General features: G+C 31.8%; 1 protein-coding gene across 1 annotated transcript in view; it reads left to right on the plus strand.

Annotated features, from left to right (window-relative positions):
* Positions 1 to 22,946, plus strand: part of SIK3_2 (SIK kinase 3) — a 53,386-nt gene that overhangs the window by 10,148 nt on the left and 20,292 nt on the right. Inside the window, exons 7-18 of the mRNA XM_051217922.1 lie at positions 3,325 to 3,449; positions 4,961 to 5,149; positions 6,142 to 6,372; positions 8,015 to 8,581; positions 10,003 to 10,044; positions 11,646 to 12,092; positions 14,497 to 14,890; positions 17,282 to 17,433; positions 18,053 to 18,299; positions 19,730 to 19,845; positions 21,079 to 21,517; positions 21,904 to 22,142. Of these exons, the coding sequence (XP_051064359.1) occupies positions 3,325 to 3,449; positions 4,961 to 5,149; positions 6,142 to 6,372; positions 8,015 to 8,581; positions 10,003 to 10,044; positions 11,646 to 12,092; positions 14,497 to 14,890; positions 17,282 to 17,433; positions 18,053 to 18,299; positions 19,730 to 19,845; positions 21,079 to 21,517; positions 21,904 to 22,142 (3,188 nt within the window). The remainder of the gene's footprint in view (positions 1 to 3,324; positions 3,450 to 4,960; positions 5,150 to 6,141; positions 6,373 to 8,014; positions 8,582 to 10,002; positions 10,045 to 11,645; positions 12,093 to 14,496; positions 14,891 to 17,281; positions 17,434 to 18,052; positions 18,300 to 19,729; positions 19,846 to 21,078; positions 21,518 to 21,903; positions 22,143 to 22,946) is intronic.

A 22,946-nucleotide genomic window follows, 5' to 3' on the forward strand; every position in this document is an offset into this window, starting at 1 on the left:
AGATATTGTTGTCTTAATTTATCAGGGAGGTCTTCTACCGCGTAAATTCTCTCGTTGATATTTTTTACCATCTCGGTAATGTATGAGTTTAGAGAATCGATTCGGTTAAGGGCGAAGCGTTTGAGAGTCCTTCCATTTGGTCGAACTCGAGAGCGACGCAAAGATTTCCAATACAACTTTGGATACAAGTTGGTTTCTATACATTCCTTTATAAAATCAACAGTTGTCATCGCCTCACTGAGCCTTGCGCTATACTTCAGATACTCATTGAGAACCTTTAACGCAAATGTCACCATGGGATCACCATTGGGCCTTCTACTGGCTAATATTTTCCCTGCAAAACTGGAAAATGGACCACTTAAAAGTACAGTTACCCATTTCCCAACTTATTATCGCTATATAGATGATACCTTCATAGTATTAGAAAAAGAAAATGATAAGCACAATTTACTTAATATGTTTAATAACGTCGATCCATCAATTAACTTTACATCAGAAGATGAACAGAATATTAGCATATCTTTTCTAGACGTCCAACTAACTAGAAGAACAGACGGAACAGTAAAAAGAAGGGTACACAGAAAGTCAGCAGCAGGTCAATACACTCATTTCCACAGTGCAGTACCAATCAGATACAAAAGGAACTTGATAAAGATCTTAACACATCGTGCTAGAATGATTTGCTCTGAAGACACCATTGAAGAAGAATTGAACAATATTCGGAACCTACTCAGTCTGAATGGGTACCCCATGAAATTCATGAACAAACATATGACGGAGAAAACGAGGACAAAAATACCCACCGTCCCCAAGAAGGTATTATTCATAAAACTACAATTCATAAATGACCATTGAAGAAGTCATGACTCAGAAAATACGAAGAGCTGTACAAAAAACGTTTAATGCTGTCAAATTAAATGTCATCTTCTACAACCACCCGAAAATAAGAACATCCATTAAAGACAGACTGCCGGAATTCGCCAAATCTATGTGTATCTATCGTTTCAACTGTTCCTGTGGAGCCAGTTACATAGGGCGTACAATTCGGCAGGTCCGTCACCGCATTACAGAACATCATCCGACATGGCTAAGCAAAGGACAGGTGAAAATGACTAAAGGTTCTATTCTCTCTCACTTGGTTGACACAGGTCATCAAGTCGAATTGAATAGAGCTTCTAAGGTTATCTACAATATTCCATCAAATCTACCACATGGTTTACGAGTGCGCCTTTTGCACATTGCAGAAGCCATCGCAATCCATGTTCACAAACCTGACCTTTGCATCCAAAAGAAATTCGTACAACCACTTTCTCTGCCCTGGCCTTCAATATAAAATTTTTCATACTTCTTCCACTTCTTTTTTTTTAATCTCTGTAATTTTATTTCTATTGCATTTGAACCTTATAACTTCTCAACATTCATCTCTTGATTTTTACGTAACTACTATCCTATTGACCATCCGTTAAAATTCTGTTCTTTCTTTGTTTCTTATATTACACAACGTAGTAACTTCTTGATTACTTTGAATATTAATAATCCTCTTTCTTCTAATTACTCAATGTTAATTTAAATGTCATTATGTAATTATTACGTAACGTATCCACTCGATGAGTATTTTATTATTATTGTAAAACATATATATATATATATTAGTGTAGAGCCATGATGAAAAACTAATTGAAAAAAATTCTTCGCTCAATTCGTTCCTTGTTTATTTACCAAATGATAAATTTGGAATTTTCACTCTATTGATTGTGATTTTTTATTTTGTGACATCAACGGAAATCCTCTTCACATCCTACAAAGCTGTATCTACAGACCCTTTTGACTTTATTAGTATATAGAATCATGTGTTTGAGAAGTGTAACTATTGCACAAAATATGAAATTAGTCATCTTGTGTAATGGTTTTGGTAGATTGGTGCTGAATGAGTTTAAATTTTAAAGTTAGTGATTCAAATTATTATTTTGCTATATGTACATAGAAGTAAGAGCTTGTCTATAAAACTGATCAAAATTAGATCAGACTTGTAGTACCAATAGGCCACACTCAAACAATAAAGCTTAAATCCGTGTATATGAACCACACACATTCTGAAAATGAATTGACTGATTCTAAGAATTATTTGCTACACTAAAATTCATCATCAATAGAATTATTATTATTATCATAAATTTTATCAAGATTTTAACTGAAAGCCTCTTTAGTCTACCTAACGCTAGTCGTTGTTGTGCGAGTTCTTTCTATCTTCAATTATTTTATAATCATAAAATATAGTCGCTGAAACATTGATCCAAAAGCTTAAAAACTTTGATCAGCTTATATGTATATATAAATTTCACACCAACCAACAGAGTGGATCTTTTCTGTTAAACAAATCAAAATTGTTCATTGCATTACTAACCAATTTTTATAAAGTGTTAAATTTCCGGTCATATATATGGAAAATTACATTTTTCTGTTCATGATTTCAATGGAATCCACTAATTTCCACAACCATATACTGATAATTATCATGTGCTCACTAGTGACTATCTTCGAGAGATAATTCACGGAGTTCTTATGAGAATGCGTGAACAATGGAATCCAAATGCGTTGGGTGTGAGGCAGTTACCCACCTAAGAAAACGGAACATGATTGAGCAATACCGTAGATTGATTGAAGACAGACATTAACACTGTTGGATCCGGGCTCAGTGATCTAGCGGTCAAGCGTTAGCGTACAAGACCGGGGGTTCTGTGTTTGATTCCAGTGTGCGGGATCGTGGATGTACACCAATAGAGAGAACCACTCCCAGATTAAACGGCTGCCAATTGCTTCCAGATTTTCAATGGTTTTCTAGCATTGATCGGATCATGGTCTTGTCGAAATTCACCAATCTCCACAACCCTAAACTGATAATTATTTAATAAGTTTTTTCGAAGTACTTTTATTACATTTATCCTTTTGTGTTTTGTAAATTTCAAGTGATAAAAATATTTTCTCAAATATGTAATGAAACTGTAGATTTTAGAAAGTTCTATCTTCACATATCGATTCACATCCATTATCACATCATGCAAGAGATTTAATTGAAGTTCAACTACCTTTCATAGTTGAATCTCTTGTTCAAGAGAAAATTAATGTGTTATCAAATCACATAAATAGTTATAACTTGATCCAAGTTTTAAATAAATCCTCTCAGTACATGTCAAAGAAGCATATAGATGATCAGAGTTTCTTCGCAAAATAGGAACCATTAAGCTAAATATCACATATTTTTTGTTCGAACAAAATAACTTATCAGTATATTTTTTTACGAATCTCTTTTCACTTCATTGATAGATTTTGGATTTTGCAATTTTTTTCAAAATGATCAATTATTATCTACACATTGTGGAAGTCCTCAATATGCTGCACCGGAATTGTTTAAAGGTGAACCATACGATGGAACATTGGCCGATGTATGGGTACGTTACAAATCTCTTAATACGTAGAATATTTGTCTTATATAGCTTATTAAAGATTATCGATTGGATATTCATAAAGATGTAATAAGTTATTTCATTGATCATCATTTCCATCGCCTGAGGTGGTTTCTATGGGTTATTTATGCTTAAACACCGTCTAGCTTGGTACCTAATCTAACTGGCACATGTGCAGGTTGAAAATCATCGAAACCTGTTCGCACAAGGACGAAAAATAAACTCTATCAGTAATTAACTGCTTGTATTACCAAATGTCTTTTTGAAACCTGCACAATGGTTGTAAGCTAGGATTGAAGACTCCGAGTGATATGACCTGAAGTTGACGTAATTTAATTTATTCCTTATCTTCCTCTAAATCTTGTGTTCAGTATCATTCTGTTGATTGTAATTTTCCACATCATTTCCTCATTTTAATTACATTTCGTATACTAGACATTCTATTAAATTCAACGTTAATTTCTCTTCCCTACTGCTCATTTCACTGATTTACTTTCACATTAAAGGGAATTGGTGACTGTCATTGACTGTATGAAATAAATTCTTCGGAAACCATTTATTTTAGTGGTAAATAGTTATTTCCTAGTATCTTAACCAAAACCTAGTAAACGCTCTCGTCTATCTATAATTTCACTCAGACAATTGTTTAAATAAGTAAAATGAACTCTACCAACCTCCGTTATTTGTACTATGTCAATACGTAATTGAAATAACAGAGGGAAAAACAATTTGGATTAAAATAATGAAATTGATTCAATGAATGCAGGTCAATAATATAAATGACAAATGGAGAGGTTAATAATTAAGTAACCAACTTCTTCTTTTTAAAAAAACCTACTTTGAAGAAGTGATGACCTTCTTGTTACAATGTTATATTTTTCTAGTTTCGATTCGTCTTGCTCTTAATCACTGATCTCTTTTTATTTAAAAATCATGGACAGAAAATTACTTTGTAATTTCTTTTTTACTGTATCTAATTTTCAAATTGATTGTGCAGTAAAGTTTTATTTAATAATCTTGAACGATTAGAATGTACATTTGTACAAAGAATTATGTGAATTGTTGGAAATTCGCAAAACATGAACAACTGCCTACCATCCAGAAAGCAACGGATTCGTTGAGAGAACCATTTGGACTCTCAAAACGCTACAAAAATTATTTTTTAATCTGGAGAAAGTTAGATCGCGAGACCTAGCTGTAAGCAAATGTTTACCGGTATATTACGGTAGTGTTCACATGTCGACTACATTTTTACAAAGATTTCGACTTTATAAATTTGATTCAACAAATTAAAAATTGTCTATTCAGTGCTGATTGTTTCGTCTGTTTAATGTAAATTCATTTGAATTTTTGTGAATACAATTTATTTGAAATGTCTTTACTGAAAATTGTTTAGTAATCTTTGACAATTATAATTTATGTATAGAAAACACTTCTGATGAAAAATTGGTTATGAAAAATAATGTCATTTACATAAATTTTCTTTTATATTTTAGAGCTTAGGTGTTATTTTATATATTCTTGTTTGTGGTTCATTTCCGTTTCCCGGTGAATCTCTTGGTGATATTCGTACACAAGTACTTCGTGGTCTTGTACGTTTTCCATTTTATTTATCAACTTCTTGTGAACAAGTTATACGATGTATGTTACAGGTGGATCCTAATCGACGATTCAAATTAAAACAGGTAAGTATTAACATAACTTTAATTTGAGTTTTTATCATTGAACTAACATTATCAATCTAAGTCAAATGGAATTGTTCTCTCTCATGAACAGAAATAAAGGTTGAATTGTTTTCCGTTTTTTTCCTCTCCCGATCGGTATGCATAACAAGAAAATGAGCCACTGTAAGAGTAAATTGATCTATGAAGGACTAGTTTCTATGCAATGATAGCTAAAAAATCTTATTTGATATTAAATAAATCATAATAAATGAGTAATAAATGTATAGTTAATGGCTGTAGATAAAGTATTAAAAAGTTCTGAAATCAAACTTCCTATTTACTTAAATTCAAAATACTGTATTTAAAGGTGTGCGTATTATAATGTCTCGTACATAGTTTAGTGAACAGCAACAAATAAATTGTGAAAATAACAAATCTTAGATTCTAACCTAGAAAAAACAACAATAATATGTAAGTGAGGTCACTAAAAACCACCAAGATTTGTGTTCCATGAAAGTTACTACTCACAATAATATTTCTGATAGGAACACCTGGTAACATGAGTTTAAATATCATGGGGAACATCAGTCATGACAGAAGTCTAGATACTCCACACCATCCCTGAACTTCTGAACTGCTATTGTTCTGACTAATTAGATTTCTACTCCTAATTGTGTTATCAAGAAGCAGTCTACAGTTTCGAATAATTTGATATTCTATTTTGAAATATAATTTCAAAGTTATCGACAGACTATTACTGTGACTGTTACCACTGTTATTTTTATTATCAACACCTCTACTTTCATGTAACGACCAGCAGAACAAAATAGATGCTACCTCTTTACAGTTATTTTGTGACTCATAATAAAAGCTTTTTGTTAACCAACCTAGTGTTTATGATAAATACTTTTGCAAAGTGTACACTGCAAACTTTATTTAATATCACTGTATTTAACCCATTTTAAATTATTTATATATGAATGATATTCTTTTGTTATTAATTCGCGTCGCAGGTTACGACCACAGCATGGATGCAAGAGTCTCCAAATGTGGAACATTATAAATCACTTATGGACAAATATCAAAAACAAGCAAAAGAACGTCAATTCGAAGTTTTATTTCGTCATCAACATCCGGAACACAGTAAAATAGCTAAAGAAGAATTTCTAGAAAGAATTGAACGTAGACTTGATATTGGTGTTGTGAAAGCATTGTCTAGAGAAGCAGGTTTAGATGAAGAACAAGTATGTCATCAAGTGACTACATTTTTTTTAGTCAATATTACTCAACATTAATTTTTAATCCAGAAAGACTCAACAGTTTTACTAAGGTGTATATAAAAACCAGATAAATATCATAGCTTTGGAAATTTAAAACATTAGTAGTTCATGAAGTCATCAGTAGTATATTAACCTTTCAATACTCTTGCTTCATAAAATAACCAAACCTATTTGATGTTTAGAGTTAATCGCGAGAAAACCCTGTGTATATTACTGTGTTAGTTTTAAAGTGTTATTCAGTTAATCTGAACTGTAAAATGTATAGATATTGCAAATAGAAATAGTAATCATTTCTTTAATCATTGCATCATGAATCATTTAGTGTGACTAACCAACTTCAATCGAACTTGAATTTGTTTGTTTCCTAAATTAAATGATCTATTATCTACCCTGAATATCTTGAAAAATGAATAATTTCCAATTTCTTATGTTTTGTTTAGAATTTTGTATTACTTGGATATTTGAGCGAATCAATGAATAGTCTATTGTAAAAACAAATTCTCATGAGGTTCTGAGTCTAAATTAGTAATCAAACTGAAAATGGGTTCTGAACTTAAGTAAATAAACATAGTTTAGATCGCGGACTGACTGTACATAAATAGCCATTAAAAAGCTGGAGGCACTGGACAGCTATTAAGCCACAGTATTGGACTTCTCTACAATATGCATCCACAACTGAATCTTCAAATCGTTAAGTTTGCATCCAATGTAATACATTCCTAACTTCAATTAATTCACCAGCTGTATATTGAAAATGCTAAGAAGTACCATAGTTGGACGGAATATCTCTCCAATACTTCCTTGAATCTGACGGTTGTCTGGCTACATTCAATACGTGATGTAAACTATAAAATTTGGTAATCTTCACTAGACCTCCTTGATTAAAATAAATTTCTTAGCATTGTTGAAAATGTTAGCGCGATGAGTTCTCTGTGTATACATGAATCAGATTGCAGTTCAGGTGAGACTATGAGATCGATGATCGGAGTAAAAAAGGTAACGTAGAATGAGTAAAATAAAACCATTTGTGATCATATCAAATGTTCGACCGAAGATTATTTAATCTGTGAAATAAGCGATAGTAAAGTGTGGTGAGTGCTGAATATATTGTTGAATATGATAGAAAAGATAGTTTGGAAATAACGAAAGAATACAGTGAAAATACTAGTAGCTGGATCACACGAGTCTTAAATTTACAATAACACAAAAAGATATCTATATATTAGTCGTATTAAGCTACATAACTATTTAGATAAATCTTAGCTTACTAGGCCTGTGGCTGACCAAAGTAGACATTATTCCTTTGAAAGAAAGGTAAAAAAGTTTAAGTTGTTATAGATTTTACTCTTAATGTATGAAAGATTCTTAATCTGATTATTTTGGCAGGCTAATGTCAACATGGCAGATTGATGATTACCACTGAATAACTATAAATGTATGTCCTCCTTGATCTAGACAGAGTAAGATAATGCTGTTTACTGCATTAACTACACATTTGCATGTTCATTCTGTAGCATATTCGGTAATGAGTCTCGTAACCATAAATAAACTAGCCCGATGATAGTCGGTTTTAGCCTCATTTTCAACTTTTACGTACATTTTTTAGATTCGTCAGTCTACAATTCAAAAGAAATACGATCGTTATCATGCAGCCTATGAATTATTAAAAGAAAAAATTAAAATATTTTATCATAATCCTATCCTACGAAATTTCGTTAATGATGAAGCCAAAAAACAAGCAGGTATATTTTCCAAACTAGATACAACTCAAAGACCTGCATGGCAGCTAACCTCTGATATTCTAGGTGGATGGAATTTATCTGAAGAACAAGTCAATACGAATGTTTTAAGCATAACCACATCAACAACACAACCATCTGCAATCCTTAGTGTATTGGATGAAACAATGTTAGAAGAGCAAACTCCTCCGAGCGATATTATCATGTCCAGTGATTCCAGTGATCTATCAGATGTAATGATGAAGGATACTCCTTTGTCTTGTACTAGTGTTCATACAACTACTTCTACAACAATAAGTACTGTTTTCATCACGGCGTCCAATCTTGAAAAATCTGAAAACTCTTGTACTTATAATAAACAGAATACAACTGTTACAACTAACAAGAAAGATTTTAGTGAAAGTAGTTTAAGAGAGTGGAAATGTGCTACACAGGTATGTATAATGCAAGAAATTGTTGAGCATAGACATTATATTACAAGCAAATATTGTATGGAGTGAGTTGTTCAGTTACCTGAAAAAATATAATAGATAGAAGTCCAAATTCATGAAACTATTCATCGTTCTTATAGATTGATTAAATCTTTACAATATGATACCAGATTGGTTTTTCTTGGGGGGGGGTATTAGGATTAATCAACAATAAATGTTTTGTAAACCGATGTAATTTAATTTGCTTTTTATGTAACTGGTGATATTGTTTACTACTCAGTGATCATTTTATGTAAATATCTTAATGCTTCAACAGATCATGCTTGTCCCAAATAACTCATTGGTAACATTTTCGATTGCATTATTAGAGAATGCAACATTTAATCTTATGGAAAGCATCAATTCCCTGAGGAATAAATTATTTAGATTGACAATACTATAATCCTACCGAATTTTATCAATTAGATTATAAAAGCTTTTACTGGTTCCTTGTTCATGAACAACTAAAATGTATATAAACTTGTGTAAAAATATGAAATATTGTGACATATACAGAAACTTTACATAGTTTGTAATTTTATTTAAATTCTAGCATATTTTTTTATTGTGAATAGTGGTACTATGGAGAATCCACTTTTCGTCCATCTTACAATTTGTCATCTGATTTTAATTGTATCCCAGTACTCAGCTTTACATTGACACTTTTACACGTTACTATTCGCTTCATGCGATATCATATCTGGATAGGCACCAACTTATTCAACATTAAATAAATATTTTTGTAAGATCCTATATTATCCTGTAGTTTATATTCAGGATTCATTCTATTTATACGTAACTATTTTTTTAACACAAACATTGGTACAGAGAAGCGCCATAATATATATACGCCAAACAATAAAAATGAGGTTGTGAAGAGATAGAGGAAGGTGAGTGTAAAAAAATAAGTGGAACTAATAAAAATGATAGTGATATTAATAATGGGAGAATCAGTTCAGTTAAGGAAGATACAACCAAAAAGGATTCTTCCAGCTCAAGACGTTCTTCTCACTCATAAAAAGGAAGCTTAAAAGAATTACCGCAGAACTGCCATTGGCTTCTATTCTGAGCTACGTTTGATAAAATCTCAAGCCACTGTGTTGCACCATCTCTGGGACCGCAACCAGGGAGTCGTGAGGGACAGTTAATTGTGAAACACTAACCACTATAAACTTAACTAATATGTCTGGCATTTTGACAATAATTTGATTTGTACAACACTAACTAAGACTATAAAATCAGTGTTATATGATTGTCTTCATATTGTCCACAAAAAAGAAAACTTCACTTTGAATCAATTATCTAGTTAAATATTATTGACTTTAATTGAGGGAAATATAAATGTTTACCAAATACTCTTGTTCATTTCTCTTTTATTTTTCTAGCCAAAAAATACTGAATTGAATGCTGCCATATGTATATTAAAAGTAAATTCATTTCATCTGTGTTATGTTTCAATAAATGTTTTCTTTTAATATTCATTGAATAATATTAACATTTGTGTTTATTCTAATAATTTAATTCAAGTGTTATTATTGATAAGTGGATAACATATCAACAAACATTATTATTATTTCAACAGTTGAGATCATGAGTCAATTGAAACTACACCACTATGGAAAACCTGGAAGCAGTGGAGTTCAACCGGGTCAGTTGTAAGGTAGTAACTCACTGATGACAATGGTGGATGTGTCGCTCAATTTCGTGGATTAGTTGAAGTTAGTCATTAACACCGGTGGATGCCGGCTTAGCGGTCTAGTTGGTTATGCGCCTGTGGCGAGACTGATAGGCCCTGGGTTTGAATCCCGTGAGGCGAGGTCGTGGATGCGCTCTGTCGAGGAGTTCCACAATAGGACGAAACGGCCGTCCAGTGCTTCCAGGTTTACCATGGTGGCCTAGCTTTAATTGACTCATGATCACAACTGTTGAAATTACTACAATCTCCACAAAACCCCTTCTGATATTATTATTATTATCATTTCATTAAAATCATGAACCGAATATTGTCAGACCAACATTGAAAATCTGGAAGAACTGAATTGTTTTCAATGGTAGTCGAATATTAATCAGTCCATAATTCCAATGAAATTTAACATATATCTACAACCGCATACTAAAAAATTATTATTATTATTATGAAACCATCGTCATATCTTTATTCACAGAATTATTTATCTTCTCTACTAATACTTATTTCAATACAATAATTCTATTTCAGGCGAAGTCAGTTTTTTGCTTTCCAGAAAAAAAGTCGCTGTTCCAACTAGTACAATTTACATCAATCGAACTACATTGTTTGCATCTAGATAAAGCAAGAACAAATATTGATTCAGAATAGTATGAATTCTAAATTAAGATTAAAAATAGTGTGAAACAATTGACATAAATGAATGTAAATAACTGGAATGACAAAGGTTTACAATGATAATATATATATATATATATATATATATATATATATATATGCAAGAACAGGTCAGATGTTATCAGGTGTTATAATCAAGGAAACATTAAGGATGGATGGTGTAATAGTTGTTTGCAATTATCGCAACATAAATATCTTATTTATGAATCTTTGGTGTAAAAAAAGCCTTAACAATAAGTTTTATCAAAAAGATTATTATTAAATATTCTACTGTTTGATTTACATTAAAATATAAATTATGATTGGTGTAGAAAATTTACACATATCTCTGTCTTGTTCAGAAACATTTTCGTTGAGGTTCCTGGTACACTTTATAGCTATCAATAAGAATAACACTCGAAGGATAACCGTATGTTACATATCTAATATAAAGAAGAGTTTCACAAATTTATATTCTTAGGTTCAGTTATTCGTTGATTGAAGAGTCTTATTTAAATTGAGCAATTAACTGTTTTCATAAAGATATAAACATTCGTTTAAAAGTCAGTTTTAGGCAACTTTTCTATTTCGGGTGAAATCAATAACAAGCACACATAAAATTTCTGATCATTAACACATACTCCATCAAATGATTGATCGTCAATGTTTTTTCGCTTTTTTAAGGCTGATGAAGATGAAATTCTCTCAAATTTTGGTATTGATTCAGGGCCAATAAATAAATCATTTTCTAATTCAATACGACGTCATACATTACAATTTACTACTTCATTATTTCGTAAACCATCCAACCAACGTGATAATCCTGATAATATTTTAACAAATAATGATGATGTTAACAATCATCAGTCGGATACATCTTCTGCCACCATCAACAGTATGTCCATGAAAAATTCCAATGCAAAAGCTAAACAATCCCACGAATTAACTGATGTGAATAACAACAGCAAAAGTTGTCCATCTGATGACAATAATAGCAGTAATAGTAAAACTAATGGTAATAGTGTTAAACGAACTACAGTACGTCGGTTTCCGCGTCAAATTACTCAACCACATTCAAATAGATTACATTATAATCAAACTAGTCCGGATAATTCAGATCAAATGTTACTAGTAAGTTACGTGAATATTGACTGGCTCTATATACAGCGTCTTTCTGTAACTTTTTGACTTATTGCAGTGAATTTAAATAAAACACTTCAATTCATTATGATTTTCTTTCACTCTAACCGGTTATGATCTGATCAGTCATCGTTTAAATGCTTAATTAGTGACTATATGGAAATAAATGGTTACTAAACAATAGCAAGGAACAATAAATATTAGCCTTTTCTTACATGTAACCATGCAACTTTTCATATTTTTGGTCGTTCACAGGATTTAAGCTGGTAAAATTCAAGCGTCCACTCTTAGAAGCCGTTTATTTTATCACTAATAATGATACTCAGGAATTAAAATCTTAGAAATTTTATATACTTGTATCATTTTACTATCGTAATGTAAAATTATCAAAGAGTTCCATCGACAATTTGAATTGCCATAATTCTATGTGGAAAAACAATGATTTATTCGTATGTAGTATTAGTAAATATTAATAAAAATACAAATTTCTATCATTTGTTATCTCTGTCAACAAATGTATAATCTCATCATTTCATTAAAACAACAGTGGTGAAACCGGTTAATTGTTCAGGTTAGATGTTAGAACAACACCACACAACTATAAATATACATATTTTTTTCTAAATGAACCTATGGCTGTTTGAATGTTGGTTTATGGAGAAAAATCCAAATGAATAATCTGTGTCAAGTTTGAAGAGATCGAGATATTATATAGTTTACCCTGTTGTGTATATTATACCTTAGTCCAGTTGAACTCCAAATCTACAAGTTTCCGACTAGCTTCGTATATCTTCGAATAAACCTATTGTTAAATTGACCACTGCCGACCACAGGATACCAGTGATCCAGATGCAAAGTTCTGTGAGATAACTCGTTAAAAATCAAGTTAAATTTGAAACTGACAGAAAAATGTTAAACATATGTCCTATTCAAATGATAAACATATAATGTATTATACAAGCTTTCGGTTAAATGTCCGAGCGTACACGAAATATGACTACAGTACAGAGAAAAGTTGAAAAATGGTTTATATAGCTTGATTACTTTCTACACTTCAATAGAATGTTTAAAATTTAAAAAATGAAGCCACTATAACATCACTGTTCGACTTTAGCTGAGACAACCATCGAAAACGATGAAGCACTGGGGAGTCGTTTCATTCTTCTTAGTTTCGAATGGCTGTCTTGCTAAAATTAATAAAAAAAATAACCAGTATAAGGCGAATAGTAAGTCGAAATGAACTTCGATTGTATCTATGTTTTCAATTCTAATTTTTGTCTATATTATCGTTGACCAATCTCCTCATACATGTATCTTCACATTAAAGGTTCAAAACGCTGATTTATCTCGTCCCTGAAGCTACTGTAGAAGTCTAAATGTATCGAATAATTGGTTTCATACATAAATACTTCATAATTGTACGACCAAACCAATTTGCCTGTCTTCTGTTTCAGAAAAAATTGTAGGTAGACAGAACGCATGCATTACATTTATGAAACATAATGATCCATACTGGTTCCTAACCTCATAGTTTGACTGACCCTAGTTACATAATCCTCTAGACATTATGTCAAAATCATGAATACAATCTCTCCGCTAAGAACTGACTATGTAGTGAACGAAGACTCAAGTACGGTAAACCAGTTTATTCCTTAATGCAAAATTACACAGTGCCTCTGTTAAATATGAAAATCATACATTAAAGACATCATTTACACATTATTCAGTTGCCTTCTACATACTCCATCATTCTTTTAATTCTGATGTCATTCTGGTTGCTTCCAGTTTTCCTTTCCATTCTTTTCATTTCAATCTCCTGCTGATAAGCATTCTATTTCTTATCCCCTCTACAAAACACTTATATCTGTTTACATGAGAAGCGCACACTACAACTAAATGACCATATTTTTACATAATCAGTGATTAGAAAAACCTACTGCTTTCTGTCTCTTTAAATTTTATAGATTACATCTTGGTTCTTTATCACAACATAAATTCCAGTTATTATAGCCCCGTGAGTACCGACAAGTACATGAATTTAAGATTAAAATAGCACATGGGATATTTAACATGTAAAGTGGATCTAATCTAAGGTCTATTAAACTATATATACAAGGTTGATTGTTAATTGGGTTTTTTCGTAATCAGCTACGATAATCCAGTTGATCCTTCTTTTGTCTGTTTGTTTCAATGATTATTCATTAAAAACCAGCTCATAAACTCACTGAAACAACAATAACTAACAATCGGCACTCGTTCTTAATAACAAATCTGTCAAAACTGTTAACACTTCCTCTGGTTTGTAATATATTTTGATGTGTACACCTAAACAATTGATTTTTACCAGTAAAATAATTTTTCTGAATATTGAAATTACTATAACTTTTTCTACTAGAACCGTTTAGATTGGTTACCAAATACTTGGGAGACAACCCAGACGGGCTATCGGAAATCTCATTTACTTCAATCATCAAGACCTTATTTAAATAAAATTAGTAAACAAAATGAACAAACATTAACATCACTTGAATTAGGACAAGAAGCAGCTACCACAAAGTTACCACCAATGAAAAGGGATACAATTACCATAGAGACAACAACAGGTGATGATGAAGAAGAAGCAGAGCAAGACGATGTTTCAATTCTAATTGATCAGGAAAACATCTTACCAGAAGAAATATCACAATCTATCCAATTTACAGAAAATATCTCATCAGTTGGTGATTATAATGTGACAGTAATGAATAAACCAAATATGGTATCTGAAAAGGCAGAATGTCCCAATCCAGGTGAAAATTGATTGTTTATGGTTTTGTGCTTATTTTCGGTATTTATTAACAAATATTGTTGAGAATCGGCTCTGGTTTGGGTCTACAATGCAATTTTATGTTGCATAATCCAGAACTTTCGATTCCCATTTAATAGAATATATGTTGACTTGCTGACTATAATAGACAGAAAGTATTGTTTCGGATTAATAGAAATTAAGATTTTTGGTCATTCTATGATGTCAGTAGTGTTATTTGGTAATTAAAATGTTATTAACTTTTCCATTAAATTGGAACGTGTAACTAGTGAACTTGATAACCTTGTGGTCCTGTTGGGTGGACATATTTTAAAGGATGAAGTTCATAACACTTGAGGACTGCTATTCATGAACTAAAAAGCTCAACTACAACAACAGACAACATGAGGAGCCTTAGTTCAACTAGGACTACAAATATACTTTACAAACGAATAACAACTATCACGAAATCCATATCGAGCGATTCCTGACAATTGATTCCAAACATCAAAACTTATTCTTTTGAACTTGGTTGATTTAATTCAATTGACACTAAGGATTAGAGGCGACATCAGATAATAGTTTATGATCACTCTTGCTAATATTTGTCGGATAGTCCAATAAATTGTTATATTATTCCCCGTCAAATAATTCTAGAGAAAATAATTCCATTTATTTGAATACAATGAAGTGAAGGCCGATGAACAGCTAATTACTACTTTTTTGAACGATTATTATTAATTGATTTAAAAACATTTGTAAATCCGGTCTCACATACAAATGTGGTGTGATTATGCGGTACAATCTATTGACCAATTACTTGATTAGTCTTCAGTAAGGTAAGGCCTGCTTTGATCAACTCGTGTAATAAACGCACCGCACTGAGATTTAAGTAGTACTTAAATTTTTAGTTATTACACCTTTTGTGATATCTCAATGAGTAGAAATTTGTATTTCTGACGTTGCGTGACTTAATGTAAGCCAATTCTTCAGTTTAAAGTAATAAATAACCGAAATAATATTAACAAAAGCTTAAATACTTCAAAGGAAACAAAGCAGAATATTTTTAGTACAACCAAAATCATAATGAGTTTGAACATGTCGATGTCATGTTATTTTTCGTCAAAGTGATTTTATGTGAGACATAACTCTGTTTATTTGTGCATATTATGGTAGAAATAAAAAACCTACAGTTTGCGTATGTGTGTGTAGATTGTGCGTAAGACGAATGGAGTCACATGTGGTTGTTTGAAGAAACGTTCCAGGTTGGAAGAATAGTCAGTGCTTTTTGTATTGAAGGTAGGGGAATTCAGCATTATATGAGACGCTTTGGCTGGTCGCTTCTCTTTATAGTTGGAAAGGCGTTTCTGGATTATTTTGATATTTTTAATATTAATTTGATGGCTATTAAAAATAGCATCTACTGTTATTGCAGATTTACTTTGTAGATTTTCCGGCTCTACAGAATCATCAGGTCTTTATGTGTAATGATCTCGTTAGCTCTTCTGAAAAGAGTCAGGACAATTTTCGCACAGTTTCCGGAGTTAAAATTACTGTACCGATTTGAATGTGTCCGTTTTCAGTATATGGTTTGATTAAGATTTCCATTAGAATTTGTTTTAACAAAATAGTCTAAGATGTTGTTCATCTTCCTTTTTGCAAGTGAATTCGATGTTATTTGAGAAACTGTAAATCACCCTAACGAAATATCTAAGCGGATTTTTTTAATGGTAACAAATCTGTCATCTGCATATCTGAATCAGATGCGTGGTCTGATGGTACTAGCAAAAATAAGCGACTCAATATAGAACATAAATAAATTAGCAACACCTAGCGAAACTTGATATTCCATGGCTACTCCATTCGTTTGTGTATACAAAGTCCCTTTAAAGGTGAACAGTGTTGATTTCGTGACTGAAGTAATCCCTAATTGATATCTCCTATACAGAGTATTATCATCCTACATCAAGGCATGAATAAGGCCTAGACATTTGTCATTTGGAAAATTAGTGTATGAAGATGCCACACCAAAGCTTACCATTGTTTCATTCCCTTTGATAAATAATCCCAAGATCTTTGACTTAAATTCATATGAATTTTGTACAACATCATTTAGGTTATGTTGAAGTGGCTTTAGTATACTGCCTAGATATTTAGATAAAGCATATTTTGTGGCATTCATGTTAACTATATATGAATCAAAGTTCTGACTTACAGCTGAGTTTTAAGTTTGGATAAAATAGCTATCTTAAGTTTCCTGATTCTTTGTATGTTTCTTAGTCGTTTTAGTACACATTTGAAAGAAAAATAACTCGATCCAATTTCAGATTATTTTATAAATAATACGTTAATACTTCTATTTATTTTCATAATTAATTTTCGTTTCAATTTTCAGTTGAATGCCCATATGAGTCTACATCGAAAAGTCAACTGATTCCTTCACAATATCCTGATCCACAAACACCATCATGTGATCCTTTGCTGTTAGATCGTATTCCAGAACAAATTTCAATAGATATGAACACAGAGACTAATGAAAAAGTGAATGTAAGTGTTCTTAGTATTTTTTTTTACATTCACAATTCCAACAAAAATACATATTTATCAGTTGTGTATATAAAATGAAAAATATTATAGTACAAAATTCCCCTAAAATATTTATTTGTGACCTTACAAAAGCTTGGCAAAACTCACTATCTGATAGGATTTGTCAATATAAATTGACAAAACATTAATAATCACTGACAGAGCGAACACCTTACAGTTGTTTAATCTTATGTTAAGACTACTCAATATGCCTTATCCATAAATGATAAGTTTAAAATAAACTTGAAATAAAAAGTTAACCGACCTGTCAAAATAATCATGAACGAGAAAGATGTTCTTTTCAAAAATCCGGAGTCATTCGTACGATGTTTCAACTGTCATAAGTACAAGCCTTAGGTTTAGAATTTTCTATCGATTCCCAAAACCCACCTAGAACAAAATGGATACTGAAGAATAGTCTTGATTGAAGCTATTTTACTCAAATCATAAAGCAATACTGTATTATCTGCTTATTGAAGATACCTTAAAGATTTTTCCTTTCCAGTGTCCACTTTACACAATATTTCTAATTTTTTGCCAAATTCATTCATTTAGAATATCTTTTTCTTAAATTTCTTAGAATACGGCACATGTCCTAATTGAAAAACCAACCTTACTAGAAGATTCTTGCTGGTCCACTGTTCGCATTTCAGGTGGAGTGGATGAAGAAGATGATAATTCATGTGATCCAACAGCTGGAGTACTGCGTACACTACTTCCACAGCTTAACTTACCTGCGAACTTACCAGCTATGATTCATCAACCTGTAGCTTGTTTTACTGTTAAGGATCCAAATTTACTTGCTCCACCAGAGTTTATGACTCCACGTATGTTTTACAAATGCTTATTTGATCTAACCTACGATTGTGTATTTTATCATGCACCAATATGAGATTGAATTCAATATCCACAAGTGCCATTGTCCTATTGTTAATCATTAAACCATCGAGCTGTTTGATGATATTGCTAACCTCACTATGAAGACAGTATTCATCATGGCTTGATATCAGCTAGAGAACCACTGACAAACATGTAGCACTTGTCAGCTGTTTTTATTGTTTAAATGTAAGCATTCATAATAACATACATAATCAGTCAAATATAAAACCTTCAGATTTTTCGGCAACATCGATGTTTTAAGAAAATATGATCACCTACAATTAATTAACGATACAGTACAACGGTCTTTCAACGTTTTTGACGTCGACTGTCCCATTCCCTATATATCTGAACACCATAAATTACCTTTTCAAGCTAGAACTTTAGGAGTTTATCTTGTTAATTGGTTACAGAAACTAAGGTGATGGTTAGAGGTAATCGACCGTAAACCTACATCCTAAGTAAAGTGTTGTTTCGCTTTCTTCAGCATGATCTACTTGTAATTTCAAAGAAACTGATACTTCATAGCTCATTCAACTTAGTGTCACCCAGCTTCGTAGTCAGAGACCCTGTCAATTAGTGGAGACTGACCTCCTGTGGAATAGATATAAATTTACAGTTTACTTATCACTGAGTAGTGACCAATGTAATGTATGTCAATTCCCTCGTATTTATAATCAAACTTCATAGATCAAGTTGCAATTTTACCACTAGTCTAAGTGACTTTATATCACATACTCTGTATACAGATATAAACTGGGCATTGATAGAATTTGATCAGCGCTAAGAATGACTTCACATACATAAAGCTAATCACTGGTCAGTGGTCAATCAGTTCTAGATACCAGAACTGGATGGTCAGAAACTATTTTCAGACTGAATAAGGCTTCGTATTTGTTAGAGAAGTATTCCATTTTTTTCAATTTCATAACTTCGAATAGCTCCATGAAAATAACTACACATTATTCTCTCTGTTAATGATTTTTGAATCTATGTTATTTACGATACGGACTAGTATCAACTAGACTACCAGTGAAAACCGAAAAGCTTTGGACATCCGTTTCGTTCTAGTTTGGGATTCCCCAGTAGTGCACATCCACGACCTCGGACTCGGGACCTTCAGTATTCGGGCAAGCGCTTAACCTCTAAACCATCGAGTCGTCACCTAGTTGTATACAAGTCTAATTTCAGTTACTACGCGTTATTAATTGACCGTCTGTTATTGAGTTATCAAGTTGTTGCAAATAATTTATCGATTTCAAATACATCAGTCTTGAGTTCTGTTAAAGTACTAATATAAATGGTTTTCTCTTTTCCCCTTCGTTTAAATTGAATTCTTTCCGTTATTTTCATACCATTTTTTCCCATCTTTTAATAGATAGTTCTAGTTTTCCTCGTAGATCATCTGATGGTGCCGCTGATCTACAGCCACTTCATCGACCAGTAATCACAGTGGGGGGAAGTTATCCGGAACAAGCAAACTACCGTAAAGAGGTACTTATACTGAATCATTTTTGTTTTTTGTTATTTTAAAGTTTTTGTTATATTTAAACACTTTACTCCGCATTGTTCACAATGTCGACAAGTTACTGTTTTAAGTACGGAAGATTTGTGGAGATTGTAGTATTATCACAGTTGAACTCACTAGTCAATCTAAGCTAGACAACCATTGAGAACCTGAAAGCACTGAACGGCCGTTTCTTCTTAGTATGGAACCACTAAGTGGTCTATAGGTTAAGCGTCCGTGCACAAGACCGAAGGTGCTAGATCGTAGATGCGTGCTTTTGAGTATTCTCATACTAGAATGAAATAACTGTCCAGCGCTTTCAGGCCTTTAATGATGATCTATCTTGGATCGACTCTTGGTTTTAATTCTGTAAAAATAGATACTGTTTGTCTAAACTAAATTGTAACCAAGTATTGATAAACCATTTAAACTTTATCCTTAAAATGGAATAACAGTTCTACATGCTTCATTTTAAACAATCTACACCACCCTACAAATCGAGTTGAAAATGTAAGTCACTGGATTTCATATCATTTGTCTATGAGTTTAGTGCTCATAAGGAGATATAAACATGTTAATCGCCTACTTAAAACAAACTGTAGGTCAAATGGATTTTTGAAAACCTTTATAGGGATAAACATGACTAAAGTAGGATGAAAGAATTACTAATAGCATAATTGATGGTCTAAACTAATTTTTAATCAGGGATATCATTCGATTGAAACGAATTATTCTTAACAATAGTTTATAACTGGTTAGGGGAACAAATTCTCGTTTCTTTATACTACGTCTGTTAATTTAATTCAGTCATTTATCTAGTTAATTTGAAAAAGTGACTTAAATTAAGTGATGAAACGCCATGAAATTTAGATTTGTACTTATTGGGATATTAAAAATATAATGTTGAAGTTAATATTGTGGCTTTGTCCAGGTGAAATCAACTCAATCTTGCGATTGCTTCATAAGATATATTGCACAGTAGTGACACAATTGTTATACTATTTGACTAGATACATTTCTGCAAGTTAAACTAGATTCGAATGAGCAATTTCTATTGTATAGATTCAAATTATAAGCAAATACTTTTTAGGGTCTAGTTAGTCTTCGCATGTTGAGTCAGTGATAATTGTCATCATTTTTTGTGCATTGCAATGCTATTAAGTTGACAGAATAAAAATGCAGTGTCTATTGTGTATTTTTATGATTCGATATGTGCTTAGGATTCTGGTGCTGAGAGTGAAAATTCATCTTTGTCTGTAATCAATACTGTGCATAATTCAAAACCAAATTTCATAGAAGGAACCACATCATCTGTGAAGAATTCCGATTGGATTCAAACATCTCGACCAAAACACGACAATTTTGGAAATTCAAAACCGTTATCCTCTTCATCTAGTGATCAGCCGCAACAAAGCTGTCAACAACAGCAACTCCCGGAATCTCGTTCTCGAACATTGGCCGCTCAACAACGTTCATTATTCTCTGCTTTGCATTCTCAAAAAAGACGTCTTCCTTTAGGATTATGGTGGAAACTTACACATAAAAAATTTAATCAACCTGGTGAAAATTTAAAAAGTGAATTATGGGATGGACAATTTATTCGACATCAAAAACGTTTTAGTTTACCTGTAAATTGTGGACCAGTGAGACAACCATCAGGTAAATCTTCAAGAATTGTTTTTCACTCAATTATTTATCTCACAAGCAAATTATTATTTCACTGATTCGACTAACATAGCAATGGAAAAGTAGTATAGTACTCGAGTTATTTTTGTATGAAATGCAGGTTACTGTTGACAACACCAGAAACTAAAAATGTAAGTTAGAATAACAATTACATACTACTTAAATGATTCAAGTAGTTTAATAGTCTAAGAAATTAAAATGACAATTATGTCTGAAATGATATTGAATGTGAGCTATCTACAGTATTTTATTATGAAGAAATCCAATATGAATACGTTTATTTCCTTTTTTAAAATATGAACATCAGTTCATTAAATTGTCAATTTTACTAATTACTAATTATGCTACGTCAATTTTAGGCACCATCAAAACTGAACTACAATGTAGGTGTCATCAACCATTAACTTCCGAATTATTACAAGAAATTGAACAAAAATTACATGATACTTCATGGATTCAAAAAATTCCAGCTTCTCAAATTTCAAATATGCAATGTATAACTAATGAAAATAAGTTTAATATAGAAGAGATACCAGAAATTTATCGTCGTGGAAGTGAAGCTAGTCAAATGTCAGCATGGGAGCAACGTTTAAGACAAGTAGGTTACTTTTACATAGAAATTTGTTATTCAAACAGTATGTTTAAGTTTTTACAATCACTACTATATATACAACATTTTGAAGACCAAACATCTTACATAGATCTACTCATTAAACAGATCACTTAGCAGTTATGTACATAATTCAACCAATAGATTAAGTTTGATATTTATTGAATTTGTTTAAATAAATACCTTATCTGCAACTTTCATAAAGATTGAAAGTCTTGAATTTTAACAATGTTTATCATCCACTAACATGTGTTAGGAAATGTTTTTTGTAAATGTAATTTCAATTTGTATTGTCTCCGTTGTGTACATCAAGTCAAGTGAAAAATCTATTTAAAAACTTATGAACAATAATTTTACGAAAGATAACATGAATTCATTGTATTTGGTTAAGTTCTCATGAATTCATGTTATTCTGCTTAAGTTAGTAAAATGAATTATGCGCACATGAAAATATCAAATACAGTTTATTCACTAAGGGCTTTTATTTTTCAAACAATATTTTCCATCGGAGAACGACACCACTTAAATAACTCATGAAAATACCTCAATTTTTTTTCCTGATTTCCAATTTAACTCTTGACCGAAACTATGAGTCTTCAGCTTTGATAACGATTCCGCGTAAACTGATCAAAATTATGAAATAAATTATATTATTCATGTTCTTTTTATTTTATCATTGAAACTAAGGTTGTACAACATTCATACACCTTTTAAAACGGTTTTCATTCATTACAAAACAAATTATTTTACTGTAGTGTCTTGTAGTGCTTAATTTGTATATTTTAAAGAATA

The sequence above is a fragment of the Schistosoma haematobium genome, chromosome 7 (assembly GCF_000699445.3).
Source record: "Schistosoma haematobium chromosome 7, whole genome shotgun sequence".
NCBI classification, from domain to species: Eukaryota; Metazoa; Platyhelminthes; class Trematoda; order Strigeidida; family Schistosomatidae; genus Schistosoma; species Schistosoma haematobium.